Here is a 16,876-nt window from a genome sequence, read left to right as displayed (position 1 = left end):
TTTAGATCCATAATATCATCATTTTGTTCTCCATGTCCCCTCTGGAACCTGGTAGGTTCTCAATAAATGGACGCCATCTCCAAATAAGTCAAGGAGCCAAACAGGAACACTTTCATAGCTGATTTTAAGCTGAAAGCCTGGACATCATCTGGTCCTGGTCAGGTTATGGCTTGGTTCTTAGTAATTGGTGATTAGCGCCATTAGGGCTAATTGGTTATTAGCGCTACGCCTACAGATTCATAAAACCATCATCATAAAATATGTACTGCTGACTTTACCACGTGTGCAAAGCAAGCAAGTACTCCATACTTTATCTGACACTGTCTTTCAACTCAGCTCACTGGCCCACAAAACACGTTTGGGCGTACACCCCCGAGTAGTGGCTGGCCCAGCACCCCCCTTCTCTCAGACTTGCACCTTTTTTTCCAACACTGCATCATCCGGCCCTGGCGGCTCTTTCATTTCCCTCCCAGCATCTCATCACGGTCGCTCGGAACCTTTTAATCAGCACTCGTGCGCCCTCTTCTCTGGCAAGCGCCTCGACAACAGAGCGTCCATCTTGGCGAGGTTAGCCCGTTGGCTTCACGAGGACACGCGTTGTCTCGGGTTACACGCAGAGCCACTTGTTCAAGCTCCATTACCTGCACGCTAACCTTATTCCCGGGCCATTTGCCGCCTGATTGGCTGAGTGCGTGACATCAGAGACGGAGCGAGAGGAGGCTTGACTACCAGGAGTCATCAGTGACATGCTGGTAATGCAATTGGCCGCCTTCCGTACGGACCCGATGAGGTCATTGTCAATACTCATCCATCGTTGTTCTTAGGATTACAATAAGAACACAAAGCTTGACCTCCATTTTGGTTTGGTTTCTAAAATGCTAGTCACCCATTCTATATGGAATGATCTGTTCCAGAGTAAAACCATCACCCCGTAAAACCTTTACAGGCAATGTCGGTGTTAGAAGTAGATCATCCGTCATAATCTGTGTTCTGCCTTTTCTTTCAGTCCACGTCTGACTGGCAGTAGGCGGGCTACCTGCCGGCTACCTGCCGGCTACCTGTGGCCGGTTAGTCTCTTGGCTTTATGAGCGTGGCGGTCAGACTTGTGTTCATTGTGTTGTTATTGACTAATATTTAAGGTAGTTTGATGATGTGAAATGTTAAAGTGTGACAAACATGCAAACATTAAACATGGCATGGCATGGCATGGCACGGCTTTATTTGGGCTTTGCAATCTGCACATGAAAGCACCAATTAAAAAGATTAGTTTGCATTGGCTTACTGCATCCCCAGCTTCAAAAATAGGCCAGCTATTTTTACCAACTTATGCATAAAAGATCTTTAGAACTGGGGTGAAATACCGTACACCCACAAGCCACATCATTAGGTACACTTGTCCCATTTAATGGCCACAACATTATAACAACATTTATAGGTCAGAAAGGGGGGAAATTCATAATAGGTCTCCTTTAGCTCTTATTGTTGATGATATTCACTCATCTAACATCTGTATTTGGTGACATCATGTCAGATATTTTGGTGCATTGGCATTCTAACTAGCCCCAATTTACACATTGCTAAATGAACAGACTCTAGTCGTATTCAAAGGACCAAATGTGACCGTGAACGCACCACGGGGATGCTGTGCGCGTCAAGCAAAAGAAAGAAGACGCGCGGATAGGAATGATACCTGAGCATATTAACATCCGTTAATTATAACTTAAAAAGCAAATTATTATAATAAAGGATTTGGTGAAACGAGGGCGTCGTGGGTGAAAGAGAGGCGTTTCGGTCGTAAGCGCGAGGTGGCGTTAAGGTCACCGGCTAGGAGGCTGCCTGGATTCCCCCTTTGTGTTTACACATCCGGGTCTCCCGGCGAGCAGCCCTCTCCCCATTTAGACGGACGCCATTTTGGACACACATCACTAACATGCATGTAAACCCCCAGCGACCTCTCGACGCAGCGCCGCGGAAAACAACGTCTGCCTCGGTCACCGGAGTCGCTTCGACCGCTTCTTCTGTGTTCTTTTCCACCTCCCTGCCTCCATAGTTTCTTCTTTTCTTCTTTCGCTCTCGGCGGCGGCCGACACGCTACACGGTGCTGGCTGGCGGAGGCTTCTTCCGCTGGAGGGGACCGGAGAGGCCTGCGGTCGGTTTGATCCCCGGACCGATGATTTGGACCGGCTTAGGGTGTTGATGAACCAGGCGGGGGACCTGCGGGCTGTGTTTACAAACGGAACATGTCTTTCTCATGGCTGACTTGTTCACTTCTTCTGGGAACTTTGTGCGCAGGTAAGCGGCGGAGAGGTTAGCTTCAATCGCAAGTGTTTGCTAGTTTGTCGGGTATTAAAACTAACTTTCCCTTTGCGGTTATTTCAAAACTATCGCTGTTATCGGTGTGCTGTTTGTTTGTGGGCTTCCTGTGCCAAGTCCACCTTATTCAGGTGTTTGTTGTGTTTTATAAAGCTGAAACATGCTAAACTGTTGCGTCCACCACCTTTGTGAGCAGAGGCAGGAATAGAAAGCAGCAGCTGCAACAACATCCTGAAACCTTAGAAGCTCCACCTCAACTCATGCTTGCTTGGACCGTAAAGAGCGGAGAGAAAGGGGGACCCTTGTTTTTGTCCAAAATGGCCATATTCCATCTTTACATTGACTATAAAGCAAGTGAAATTACAAGTGAGGTTTGCTTGCCTCCCCCTCCGCCCCAACCTCCAATAATGTGCTCCACTCCAACGTTGATCTATGACCCCTTCTTTATTTTGGAGCATACGGACCTCCAAGCACCCCCAACCCTTGTCAGCCCCCCTCCCCCATCCCATGGAATGACTACAATAAGATGTGGAGCCCAGCTGCCTCCTCCGTGTGTGGATGCGTCTAATGCATGCTTTTATAGATTAGGGTTGGATGTAGCAGCAAGTAAGCCTCTTCCATGTTGGAAGAGGAATCCATGTTGTTTTGGTCTAAAGCCTCACAGTGAGGGGGGGGGTTGGGGATCTTGTAGTAAAAGTCCTCCCTCGTCACGTGACCATTGTCTCAACGGAGCGTTTTTGAGCATCAGTCCCAACAAAACATCCCAATCATTTTAACTGGTGCAATGTTTGCTAACTGGATGCATCCGCTGTCTCTTTTCCATTGTTAGCTGCTGGACAGCTGATGGTATGTGTGTGTAATGGGGGGGGGGGGGTGAGGGCAGTCTGCTATAGGAAGGGATTTAAAGAGACAAGCTTTTTACTTGCCTCATTGTGTCAATTCGGAATGTGCTTATTATCATTTGTTGACATTATGTTGCCATTTGGTTTAACTTTAACTAAATTTGTGCAAGTAGGGGTGCCATCACGTGACATTATTGATACATAAAATTGATAAAATTGTGAGGGATTTCATTACATGACATTACAGCAGAAACTGGCAAACATTTGAGTCAAGTCCATTCGTTCATTTGTGTGTCACTTTTTTATAGATCAGGGGTGGCCAGCTTGTTTTCAGTGAGGGACACATTGCATCTATGGCTGCCCTCAAAGGGCTGCTTGTCACTGTCAATATATATGAAAATAAATACTATAGCCTCATAATGTTATAACATGATTCCATTCTCCTCCGCTGGTCTGGGTCACGGGGGCAGCAGTCTCAGTAGGGAAGTCCCCGGCCAGCTCCATCAGGAGGACACCGAGGCGTCCCAGGCCAGCTGTTAGACATACCTGTAATCCCTCCAGCATGTCCTGGGTCTGCCCTGGGGCCTTCTCCTGGCTGGGCATGCCCGGACACCTCACCGGGAGGCATCCGGACTCGATGCCCGAGCCATTGTTTTATTTTAAAAAGTAATATATAGATATCCCACAATTGTTCCATGTTTAATGCGAACTGTGACTTGTTCCACGGTCCTTGAATGCACCATTTAACTTTGCAATGGAAGCGTGTCTACCTGTGTCCTCTTCAAAAACACAAAACCATTTTTACTGCATTTTATTCAGCCTTATTTCCAAAGGTTGGGCCTGCGTGTGCCTTTTTATACAGAACCCAGTAAAGTGGGATATGGCTGAAACACAGTGACACAGCGTCCCGCAATTACAGACTTAGATGCCTGGCAGCGTGTGACGATATACACAATATTTACCAATCAGGACGTCCCAATCCACTATTGATATTTGATATCAGCAAAAAACAATATAGGGTTATATCGACCTGCATGTCAAATCTCCACTATTGGCGTTCTGATGCGAGCAGTCCATTCCAGACTTTGCTCCAACACGTCTATTCGTCAGCAGATGGATGGGGCCCATGTGATCACAACAGCAGCGTTTGCTAGCTTGCTACCAAAGTAGCAAGGAGCCAGAGTGACGTCGGCCGTGCAGCAGCGCAAAGATGTTGCAACCGTATGAAACTGCCATGGGGCGGCAACCGAGCCTTTGTCACATTCCACACTACAAAATAAGTCCTAAAAGTATGTGTGATTTATAGTATCGGATCGATATTCAAGGCTGCAATATCGGTATTGTATCCAAAGTGCTAATGTTGACGCCCCTGCTGACTTACAGGCTGTGGAATACCCTGGCAAGCAGGCCGACTTCCTTTACCACTCTGATGCTACTTTGGTGCAAAATTTGACTCCCCGTTTTCATGTCAGCGGTGCTTCGACGCTACAGCCGACAGACAGAATAAAAACCAGCAAAATGCCAGTTTGGCAGTGCGGTTTGACGCCAGTGTTTGGTTTGTTACATGCAAGCGTCTCTTTTTAAATAAACACCTAAATGAGGCGATAATAGACAGTAAATGCCCGAGGCAAAGGTATTACACATAGAACGTGCATCAGAGGCTGGTTTCTACGTTTGTTTCTTGAGATGTATAGCACTCCAGGGATTTGCCCTGAATTGTACTTACTATAGAAGCGTCTGGTGTACTACTCCACGATATATTTGTGGCACAGCTAATTAAATGTTTAAAGAGATCCTATCACACGCTGGATTATTCACCAGCAATTCCCTTGCCCAGAGGAACCTACTCTTCACTACAGAGGGCTCCCAAACTTGGCGCCGCTCCAGAGCGATGATGGAGGCTCGGCTCAGGGAAGCTTCCCACGCAGCGCCGTGTGGATCCTCCGCCATATGTCTGCCACGCTCGCTTCTGCCTCGTCCGGCTCATGACGGCGCCGTGCTGACCGAGGCCCGCCTTCTGTCTTGTCCGTCTTCGCAGGGTACAGTCTGGGCGAGGCGGAGACCCGGGAGTGCGTGTTCTACAATGACAACTGGCGCGCAGAGAAGACCAACCAGAGTGGCTTTGAGCGCTGCGATGACAAGGACAAGGACAAAGACAAGCGGCTGCACTGCTACGCCTCCTGGCTCAACTCCTCAGGGACCATCAAGCTTGTGAAGAAAGGCTGCTGGCTGGATGACTTCAACTGCTACGACAGGTGAGGTCCCGTTTGACCTTTACTCTGAATGCAGCGGGAGTGCGCTGCAAGGTTCTCCGCTTGTTTCACGGGCCTCATGTCGGTTGCCCGACAGAGTGGCTAATGGCGCATTTGTATACTCTGCATCAATATCAATATCAATACCCCGTATTTTTCACATTTTTTCATGAAAAAAAATGCTGAATTTAGCTCAGCTAGTTGGAGGACAAGATGTCTTTACAGCTGGCTTACGTTTAGAAGCCAGACTTCAGCATGATATTCTCGCCGAGATAACTTTCCGGTGTCCATGTTTTTACTCATCTGAGCACTATTAATGCAGGTGTGTGTTTGTGTGTGTCATCTCGCTTTAGGCAAGAATGCGTCTCCATGGATGAGAACCCTCAGGTCTTCTTCTGCTGCTGCGAGGGCAACTACTGCAATGAGCGCTTCACCCACCTCCCTGACATGATTGGCGCTGGCAACCGAGGTGAGGGGCAAACAGCATCCCACGCCTGGCAAAGCGGCATAAAGTAGCTGGGGAAGCTAGCTTTGCTATGTACATGATGTCCATATGTACTTTAGTTTGGCTCTTGTAATGTCTTCATCGAGATAGCTGGAGATGAGCATCCTGACACACGGTGACGCAACAATGATACCAATGTTTTCCGTGTTCTGTTCTTCCCTGACAGTCAAAATCCGGCCTCCACCCAGGGTGCCGTCCATGCTCAACGTGCTGGTCTACTCCCTGCTACCTCTCTGCGTGCTCTCCCTGGCAATCATCCTGGCTTTGTGGATGTACCGCCACCGTAAGCCCCCCTACGGCCATGTGGACCTCAGCGAGGTGAGACGGGTCCTGGGCCCTCCACTCATTTTTAAGCCGTATTTGTCAGCCCCCCAGAACAAAATCGTTTGTCATTCAGGACCCCGGACCCACTCCTCCCTCCCCCCTGATGGGTCTGAAACCCCTACAGCTGCTGGAAATCAAAGCCAGGGGGCGCTTCGGTTGCGTTTGGAAAGCCCAGCTCATGAGCGAATACGTTGCCGTCAAGGTTTTCCCAGTGCAGGTGAGTCAAGCCGTTGCACACGGCGCCCGCTTTAAACGGGACGGGGGCATAATATCAGACACCCACCATGTCGCAGGATAAGCAGTCGTGGCAAAACGAGCGAGACATTTTCCTGACGGCGGGCATGCGGCACGAGAACATCCTGCGCTACATTGCTGCTGAGAAGCATGGAGCCAACCTGGAGACGGAGCTGTGGCTCATCACGGAGTTTCATGAGAGGGTGAGCGCACAGAAATAGCATACCTTAAAGCCTATAGGAGCCCTGCGGGGACCAGACCGCTTGCTCTTTATTTTCCAATATTGGGCTTTTGTTTACCTCTGGAAAAGCCAATCATCGCTTTTATTAATTCCTGCGTTTTATTGGGCGGCGCCGAACCGCAGCGGACAGTCAACTGACTTTAATAATGGACTTGCTTTGTGCACTGGGGACACAAAGGGTCTCTCCCAAACTGTTCTCACAAAGTTGGACACATTAACGCTCTCCCAAAGGGCTTGCTAAGATGAATTAAGATTCTGGATGGGCTCAGGGGACTGATTAATTAGTGGATTAAGACTTGTGTAGGTGAAAGGTCATTAGCAGCCAGATGGTGACCAGTACTACATCATGTTGCCTTCTAGGGGAGCACTCCAATAGAAATGGCCTGTGCTGGATGTCTTGTTTCCTTCAGGGGTCGCTGACTGATCACCTTAAGGGCAACACTGTGACCTGGGGCGAGCTGTGCCACATAGCCGAGACCATGTCCCGTGGCTTGGCCTACCTCCATGAGGACATTCCCAGCTACAAGGGGGAGGCACCCAAACCCACCATTGCGCACAGGTAGGCAGGAGCAGAGCGCATATACCTTGAGAATGCACAATGATAACTTAACACAAGCCAATGACATTTTCTCAGGGATTTCAAGAGTAAGAATGTGATGCTCCGAAACGACCTGACGGCAGTCATCGGAGACTTTGGGCTGGCTGTCCGCTTCGAACCAGGAAAACCTCCAGGAGATACTCATGGCCAGGTAATTCACATCCACGCTCCCAGCCATGTCCATCAGACCTGGCTCCTTTGATTTGGGGCGGCAGCGTGGCCCCAGTGCACTTGCTCACTCAAGCAGCCAACTTGGAGAAAGATCATGATTGTTTGTGAACGAGCACCTGTGCCTGCAATGTGGACACGTCGTATAATTAGTATGATCTTCCCCGTTATTAAATGTTTACCCCCACGCTGCACAACAACAATAGCGGACAGAACAGCTCCAAAGGCCGCATGCAGATGGCCGACGATGACCTTTCTTTATGTTACCCATAGTGGCACAAAGAGAAGGAAGACTAGTTTTCTCCGGGTATTCCACTTTCCTCCCCCATTCCAAAAACATGTTAGCTTCTTTGGCCACTCCAAATTGTCCATAGGTATGAATGTGAGTGTGAATGGTTGTTTGTCTATATGTGCCCTGGGATTGGCTGGCCACCAGTCCAGGGTGGACCCCGCCTCCTGCCCGAAGACAGCTGGGATAGGCTCCAGCATGCCCCCGCAACCCTAATGAGGATGTAGCATAGAAGATGGATGGATGGGCTAAACATAGTATGGCTACATTTGTCAAAGTGAAAGTTACACTTGAAATGTATCTTTCTGTTTTCTTGTGGAGAACTGTCCCTTTAACACTTGGTGCAGGTATTCTAACCGCCAACTTTCACCACACATCACATAAACAGGACGACTGAAAATAAGCCTCAAACGTCAGGAACGTTGCTGTGATGTGTTCTGTAATGATGGGACAAGGTCATGACTGACAGCCCAACTGAGTCCTGAAGTCTGCTATGGGAAAGCCAGCCAAGGATGTGTGTGCCCCTAATTGCAAATGTCTGAGTCCCACTTCCTGTGGTTCAGGTGGGCACGAGGCGCTACATGGCTCCAGAGGTGCTGGAGGGAGCCATCAACTTCCAGCGTGACTCCTTCCTGAGGATCGACATGTACGCCATGGGCCTGGTGCTGTGGGAGCTGGTGTCTCGCTGCACCGAGACGGACGGTGAGTCCAGGACGAGTGGGGGAAAGGTCACGCTTCCTCACGCTGATCCAATAAACAAAGGATTAGTTTATGTTCTTGACTGCTCAGGTCAGACCGTTGTTTGATTCCCCCCACATAAACTAAGTGTAACCCAAAGTGAGTAGGGAAAAGAACTTTTCCCCAAACTGTTCCCGCAAAGTTGGAAGCAGAGAATAGTCAAACTGGCATGCTAAGACGAGCTAACGAGTTAAGCTACAGTGTATTAGTGTATTAGCTGCTACTAGTGTCTTCAGCGACTTCATGGCTATGTTCTAACAGTGTGGAATCTCCTGCTTTAGCTACTGTCAGCTAAAGCAACCAAAATCAATAGCATCCTTTTTCACTGATCTCGGCCAATACAGATCGGTGGCTGATGGATTGGAGCAGCCCTCGTTAAAATAGTTGTTTTTTTCACATTCTAAACTCCTATTGGTATGACGTGGACATGTGCGGCTTATATGCTCAAATCTGTAATTGCCTCTAAATGTAGTGGGTGCTGCTTCCACACCAGTGAGTCTTATACAAATCAAAATACAGTCCATTGATCCGTGTGGTGGTTTACAATACATTAGTCCACATAATGAATTTGTCTTCTTGCCGCTCGTCAGGTACCGTGGGTGAGTACATGCTGCCGTTTGAGGATGAGATAGGCCAGCATCCATCCCTGGAGGACCTGCAGGATGTGGTCGTGCACAAGAAAATGCGTCCAGTCATCAAGGACTGCTGGCACAAACATCCTGTGAGTAGACACACACGAGAAGTGTCAGGGTGTCTGCATCCTTTGGGGTGGGTGGTTTTCCACAAATGATACGTTTACGTGTTTGTGATGATCACATCGCCAGCCTCAAACTCGCCACACCCTGCCAAGTGCTGCAAGAATGGGGGAGAACATTGTGTATAATACAAAGCTGACATGCCCTTTTTTCTAGACGTACACTATGGAGTAAATCTACATGTTTTTAGAAAATATATATTACAGTATATTCTTGACGATATTTACAATATAACAAAACCACCCTTTGGTTTTTCACTCGCTGGAAATGTTTGGCCCCCCCTGTCGAAACCTGTATGACTGTTACACAGCGTCTTTCAATCGCCACTGTTGATGTACGGGTCACATTTGGAACTTGTCTGTGGCCGGCAGGGTCTGAGTCAGCTGTGCGAGACCATCGAGGAATGCTGGGACCACGACGCCGAGGCCCGCCTGTCGGCCGGCTGCGTGGAGGAGCGCATCGGTCAGATCACCAGGACCACCGGCGGCACTACCTCAGACGGCCCCGTCTCCATCGTGACGTCGCTCACCAACGAGGACCTACCTCCCAAAGAGTCCAGTACCTGAACGGGGGCGGGAGCGGCGGGTACCATCTTTTGCCTCCCGAGCGCCCTTTTTTTTGCGTGAATATTTAATAATAACAACGTAGAGGAGGAAGAAAAGACTATCACGTTTTGAATGCAGCTGCTATTTTATCCCGATACTGGCATTTTTTAATTTTTCTACATCTAACTAACACATCCTTCTGCTGTAGTTGGGGAGTAGTATAAGCTATGCGACGGCAACAGTACATGTCATTACCTCATAATTCATTTGAGTCGCTCTTGTTTTTTTCCCTTGAATTACCTCATGAGTTTTTGTGTTTAGTTTGACGTCCTCCCCCCCGCCCCGTGTGGTCACGAGCAGCCAAATGAACTGAACTCTTCAGCTCCAAACCTTGGGAGGATGCGTTTTTTGAGACTGTTTAGACAAAATATATTCATCTTCCTCAGGGGTCGAAGCTTCTCTGAAACTCTGGTGTGCTCCCTTATTTTAAGGCCGTGAATGCCTCTCTCCCAACACAGAAGAAGAGAAACAAAACGTAAAATAATGGAGCACAGTGTTTTTTATGGAGCTAAATAGGTGCTGAGCATTGGTATTATTATTATTATTATCGTTGTTCGAATTATTATTATTATTATTGTTGAGACATTTGGACTTGTCGGAGATGTCGGGGGCACGTGTGGTGCTCCCTCGGGGAACTACCTCTCTCAGGTATCCAATAGGCTTCTGTAGGAGCTTTTATCTCCAAGCGGAGAGCCAAGCTAGCTGTCACGGAAATGTCCCGGACTCATTTGTCATTGCTTTGTTGCGTAGAAATTCACGCTTACTCCTTTGCCAGTGGCGGGAGCATTGACCAATGCTGCCTGGAGTTGCAATGTTACACAGGCTTCATTTCTACCGTGTGGGCGGCAGACCATCGAGTGAATGTACTGTTACGTCAATAATTGGTCAGAGCGTGGATACATTAGCAGTCGGATTGGGTGGATTTGTCTGTTTTTGGCTGGCTAGGACAAAGTGGCAAAGGGCTGGAAGATGATTGGAGAGATTTTCATGGAGCTATTTCCATTCTACATCGGTGCCTCCCAAACCCTTCAGGAGGCATTGCACCCTCTACTCCTGCACACTGCAGAATCATAACCCTTTTCATCTTCATTAACTAGAAATATTGATCGCAATTCATTTTGGCGTTTCCAACCCATTCAGTCACGACAAGGCAGTATCGGAAGCACCAAAACCGTACAGCATAACCAACGATAACGATAACCCCTGCTGCGCCGGAAATGAAAGCTGAAACACTCTTAAAGGGGGCGTGCACTTTTTGGGGAATTTTGTCCATCGTCCCCAATCCTTATGTGAAACATGAACACATATTTCTTTCCGTTTTCTGTGTATTATTACACCAGAAAACCAGTTCATACGAGCTAGCTAACCATGCACTGGGAGACACCTATTTCAAATGTGAAGCCCTCTAAAAAAACCCTCTACAAACATCGCATGGTTTGATATCCATGCTGTCATAATGCATCAACACATACACTGATAACATGTCATAGTTGCAGTATCTACCTGTATTTTATTACATAATATGTCATAGTTGCAGTATCTACCTGTATTTTATTACATAACATGTCATAGGTGCAGTATCTACCTGTATTTTATTACATAATATGTCATAGGTGCAGTATCTACCTGTATTTTATTACATAATACGTCATAGTTGCAGTATCTTGCCTTTGGATGATTTAAAACACTAGCCAATCCCCTTTTCCTGGGTGTACTGGTCCACATACTTATGCTAGTTCCGTCAACAACACTTGGGATGTCCCCTCCCCTTGGGATGGCCGTGTCTTCCAGCACGAGACGTGTGCTCCGGTCCTCAGGTCAAAATGCTGACGGCAAACCAGCATCTTGTTGAGTCTTGGTAGCCAAACGGAGGGCTAGCTATCCACTCTGTGTCTGTGGATGACGCTGAGATTAGCGATTAGCGAGGCGCTGTGTTAGTCCGCCAGATAAAAAAAACAATAATACCGCTGTAGCTTAATATACAAGTCAGTTATGTAAGTTCCCCTTCAATGCAGGAAATAATCCTCTTAGTTCATATAACCAACAAGGCTCAATGCCCCTTCTCTCCTTTCGCTTTGCACTGCGAGGCATTCAGGCACACTCATAATTGGAGACAATTGTTTTTCATTTTTCTTCACGTACCCCCCACGGCAATTGGTGTAGCCCACTTGTGATTGACTCGCTTTTGCGTTCTTTCTTTGAGCGGTGTATATTTTCAACTGACGTTTTTAACAGAAAAAAATATCCAAAAGGATTTTAATCATCATAAATGTTTTTAAATAATCCAAAATGTTTTAAAATAATGATTTGGAATATTGGGTTATTTTTTATATTTTCAAGTATAAATGATTGACAGTCGGTACAAGTCCCAGCCAGTATTTAAGCTTATATTTGATTACAATATTTCTTTTCCCAAATATTAACAATGACATTCATGACAAAAATAATCTGCAAACATAATAATAATTTGGAAAATGAAAAAAAAAATGGCTTTTCATTTCCGTTGTGGTTTTCCAGCTTATTTAGGAATTCTAAATGTCATTTTTTCCGGTCTATGGGATCGCTTGTGGTCCCACTGGGCGTCCTGATGTCTTGCAGCCTTTTCCCACTTTGTCCTTCCCAGCCACGGTAGACCCGCCCACCATCACTGTGGGCTTGGCTACGGCTTTGGTGTGTTTTGGATTTGGACTTTTTGCTTTTTAACCCTGCTAGCACTATACTGGAGCATAAGCGACTTGTCTTTCATTTAGTATTATTATTATTGTTATTATTTTCATTCTGGCCTCGTGTGGAACAGATTGCCACTTTTCTCCCCCTCTTGATACCTCAGTGTGTGTGTGTGTGTGCGTGCGTGCGTGTGTGATGCAAGGAGACGTTTGCCTTTTAGTCTCCGATGCAGTGAAGACGCGGGTGCCGAGTGCTCCATGTCCTTCTGACGTGAAACGTTGCTGAATGTCTGTTATGCTGCTGTGACTATTCCAGGATACTCAAGGATTTGTATTCTTGGTGGATATACACCATCCATGACGTGGCGTCTTATGTCCTCGTGTCCTTTGTGTCGTCCGTGATGATGATGATGATGATGATGACGATGAAGGGGTGAGCCCTCCGATGGTTTCTCTTCTCCAGACTGACCTCAGATATTCTGACAAAAGTACCTCAGGCTTTTTTTCTACATGTGTATCAACTTGTCTTAAGTATTTGCATACTAGTCCTGTCTGTGGAGATTGTTTTTCATTCAATTTCCATTCTTTTCTATCCTTTTGCCCTCTTTTTTTTTTTTTATTATCCCCAACTACAACCCAAGCAGTTGTCAGTGTCCATGCTGTGTGTGTATGCATGTATATATATATATATTTATCTATACATAATCAGTGCTTCTCAATTTTTTTGTCATGCCCCCCCCATTCATGTATCTGTACTGAAACCTGGAGAATGGAACAAAATGGAGAACATAAGTCACATTGCATGTTGAGTACTATGAATGTGTACATGTTGGCAGGGCTGAACTAAAATCAAAGCCCCCCCCTTTGAGAAGCACTGATATATATGTATGTACGTATGTATGCATGTATATACACACCCAAGAAGAGACACTGATTATGTAAATAGATGATGGGGGGGACACCATTGAACCCAAAATGATTGATCAGAGTCTTTATTAGTTTGGTGATGGAATTCACCATCTAGCTGGAAATGACACAAGATGGTGGATGGTTCAAAGTGTCGACGTGCGTTCTCATTTTATTGGATGAAAAGGGGGGGGGGGTGTTGCTAACGTTCGTAAACCCAAAAACCACTTCATTGTTTACATGATGCATTACGACACCACTTCTATGTCGTATATATAATTCATCATGGCCACCTCGGTTATGAATACAACATCAGCAGTGCAGTTCCAATACCACGTAGGTACAGCATCTCCAACTCAAACACGTCTCTGTAGTACTGCTGTAGTACTGCTGACGTTCCAAACATCACATATGTGTACTGGAAATAAACAGACACATACAGTAAGTACATATTCTTACTTCTCACCAACGTAACTTGTACTGCGGAAGTACTATTCATTGCCTTTCAGTATGCCAGAAATCCTGGGAAATTGACGTAGTACACAAAAGGTACATACGTATATCGTCTCTAATCCATTTTAGTCTCCTCATAAAGTACGCATTTCACTGTCGACTGGTGATTAATCTTGATTAATCATTTGAAAAGGGATGCATTTGATTAGATTGCTAATCATTTGACAGTCCTCATAAACATATGAATGTGTGTATATAATTATAAGTATAGAGTTTTCTTGTTAAATGAACATTAATTAACATTAATTTCTAAAAAACATCTGAATAATTAACCATGGAGTTTGTCTTGGACTCCTTGTTGTAGATGAGGATGCATTGATTGTATGACCATTTACCAAACCTAGCGTGTGTCGTTTCCAGCTAGCATCAAAACATCTCAAATATGAAATATGATCAGGTTCCCATCCTGCTCATATTTAGTCATATTTAGCTCATACAACCGGGCTCGGGTGGCTCCTGGTTTCTGTTTCCTGGGAGTTGGCCGGCGTGGACTGGTCACTCGTGTGTTTGGCACGTAAAGCAAGAACGACGACGACGGCGGCCATTTTGACCACTATTACCTCCAGTAATCACCTGCTGATGTGATGTTGAGCTGTCGGTAGTTTAGACGCACAGCTTGTGCTTTGATTCGTGCCGTGGAGCCATGATGACTTTTTGGTATCTTGGTATCATTATTTCGTACTCAGTTTTTGGCTACAGGCCCTAAACACGTGTCTGGATTTCCTCTTTCTAACCCTGGTTGAACTAAAGCATCGATGACGACCGTGTGTGTGTACATATATATATATTTATATATATATACTCTATATGTGTATGTACACGTATTCCAAGGATCCAGCAATATTTGCAACACAGCAATAGTCATTTTGCTATCAAACTGGGTAAAGTGGGCACCGGGTCAGCTGTGATGGACCATCCTCCTCCACCTGGGTTTTATCTGGCGGTGTGCCCGGATGGTCCAACACCGCTGTGGGGCGTCCCCACGGCCACACCACATTGTGCCAGCTCTGTAGCCTCCCGAGGCGGTCTTACAAACACACAGCTCTTCTTCTCTTCTGACCACTTACCTCACGCAGTACCTCGCTAGAAACAACACAACAGTCCCCTGTGGAAAACAACATATACGTGTATATGTACGTGTATGTATGTATGTATATGTACTGGCAGTAGTTGAGGTAATGACGAGTTGTCATGTTGTCACGGTTCATTGCAAGTGGCCTGGTCTCTGCAAAAGGCCAGCATTGTTAGTCCAGTGAGCGGCATCATACCACGTCTATCACATGAACGTCTCCGGGGGCCGGGTAGGGGGGTAGGGCGGGGGCCGGTTGGAGCTCCGGTTATATAGCCGGGCCTATGGGCTGGTCCCAAGCCACGATCGGAGACCTGCATGAACGCCACAACACGTCAGGCCCCGTTGACGGTAGACCGCGTCCAGGGTGAGAGAATGACCAGGACCCTGCTGGACCAGTTTGGCAGCAGCCCCACTTTGTGTCCACCCGGGATTGACTGTTGGGACTTTTCTTTGGGAGGTGCCATTTTGTTTTGAAAGTATTCCTGAAAAGTTGTGTTTTTGTTTCCGTACGCCAATATCCTAAAGAAATCATTCAAAGGAGGAAAATCCAGTTTAAGGCTTGAAAAGAATCCAAAAATATGTTGTTCAAGTTCCTGTTGACTGTGGTGTCTCATGTCCGTGTTGAAGGTCCTTTTTATTTGGATGGAAATCATTGTCCCGTGAGTCTGAGAGCAAAGACCTGGTATTTCTCCTGGTGTGAATGACCTCTTCCCTGTTTACGTGGCGATGGCGGCGGCGAGGATGCCGTCTTTATCCGTGAGTTTGAAGAATGCTTAGAAATATAAACTAGAGGAGAATACATCTTTTTTTCTATATGAAAAATAAATACAATGAGTAACCGACTTCATGGAGTCATTTTGTCACGCACGCCCACTAAGGTCACATTTTATAGACTATACAATTGGATTTACCACAATAGTCATATATGATCATATACATGTGTATTTCATTACATTAAATATTAAAATAAAACGAAAGTAGATGTAATAATATACTTAGTTTTTTTTGTTCAATAAGATCAGGGATGACTGCATGGTGGAGAATGGTTAGTGCAGGCCTCACAGCTAGGAGACCCGAGTTCGATTCCACCCTCTGCCATCTCTGTTGTAACTTGTTCTTGTTCTGTTTACTCTGGAACAAACGCTAGTGGTATGATCTGCAAATAATACCAACTTTAAGTCATTCATCATTTTCACGTAGAACAGTTTTGGTCCCAGTATTGACCCCTGGGGTACTCCACACATATTTTTAGCGTTTGACCCACTCCTCTGACTCTGGACACTTTTCTTAGTCGGCCGCTTGAACAGCGTAGAATTCATGCAAATTTTATTGTCTCTTTGATTTAGCAGTGAATAAATGATAACGCTAATCAATTCCCTCATGGGCATGCCCCACATAGCTGTCTCCCTATGTGGGACATTTGCTAGCCGGGGTACTGCTGTATGAATGACAATAAAACAATAACTGCAGGGCTTCAAAATCTTCAAAAACAATAATAATACAATGATGGCTAATTGCACAATAACAAGCATCTGGTAGGAATACCTGTGGATCAGACCCGGGCATGATTAGTTGAATGCCTACTAATTAGACAATCAACTAATTAGACTCCTTCATGTGGTTAGTGAACAAACAAACGAAAACAAACCACAACGTTCCTTGTTGATCCCGGGTGCAATGTGCTCTTTGCACACTAGATGGCAGCATTGACGACGCTTATTTCTATTATTATTTCAATGAGCACAAATTCAAGTTTCTATTTATTTGCAAGAGAATAGAGTTTCTAAGAAATGTACACTACAAGTGAAACGATGCTTTAATGTTATTTAAGTGCAGCTTTCCATCATATCGAGGG

At 46.0% G+C, this 16,876-nt stretch overlaps 1 protein-coding gene across 1 annotated transcript; it reads left to right on the top strand.

The window, feature by feature from the left end:
- Positions 1-1,860: 1,860 nt before the first annotated feature.
- On the top strand, positions 1,861-15,935 carry acvr2ba (activin A receptor type 2Ba). Its single transcript, XM_058062005.2, has 11 exons — positions 1,861-2,292; positions 5,194-5,410; positions 5,761-5,876; positions 6,079-6,230; positions 6,310-6,453; positions 6,530-6,673; positions 7,122-7,270; positions 7,346-7,460; positions 8,330-8,468; positions 9,095-9,225; positions 9,631-15,935. Exons 1-11 carry the CDS (start codon positions 2,241-2,243, stop codon positions 9,823-9,825), a joined length of 1,554 nt encoding a protein of 517 aa, XP_057917988.2. The 5' UTR covers positions 1,861-2,240; the 3' UTR covers positions 9,826-15,935.
- Positions 15,936-16,876: the final 941 nt, after the last annotated feature.

Source organism: Doryrhamphus excisus, linkage group LG2, assembly GCF_037039965.1.
Source record: "Doryrhamphus excisus strain RoL-2023G ecotype Guam linkage group LG2, RoL_Dexc_Guam_v1.1, whole genome shotgun sequence".
Taxonomy (NCBI): Eukaryota; Metazoa; Chordata; class Actinopteri; order Syngnathiformes; family Syngnathidae; genus Doryrhamphus; species Doryrhamphus excisus.
The sequence above is the reverse complement of the archived record's forward strand: the minus strand, read 5'-3'. Positions and strand labels throughout refer to the sequence as shown.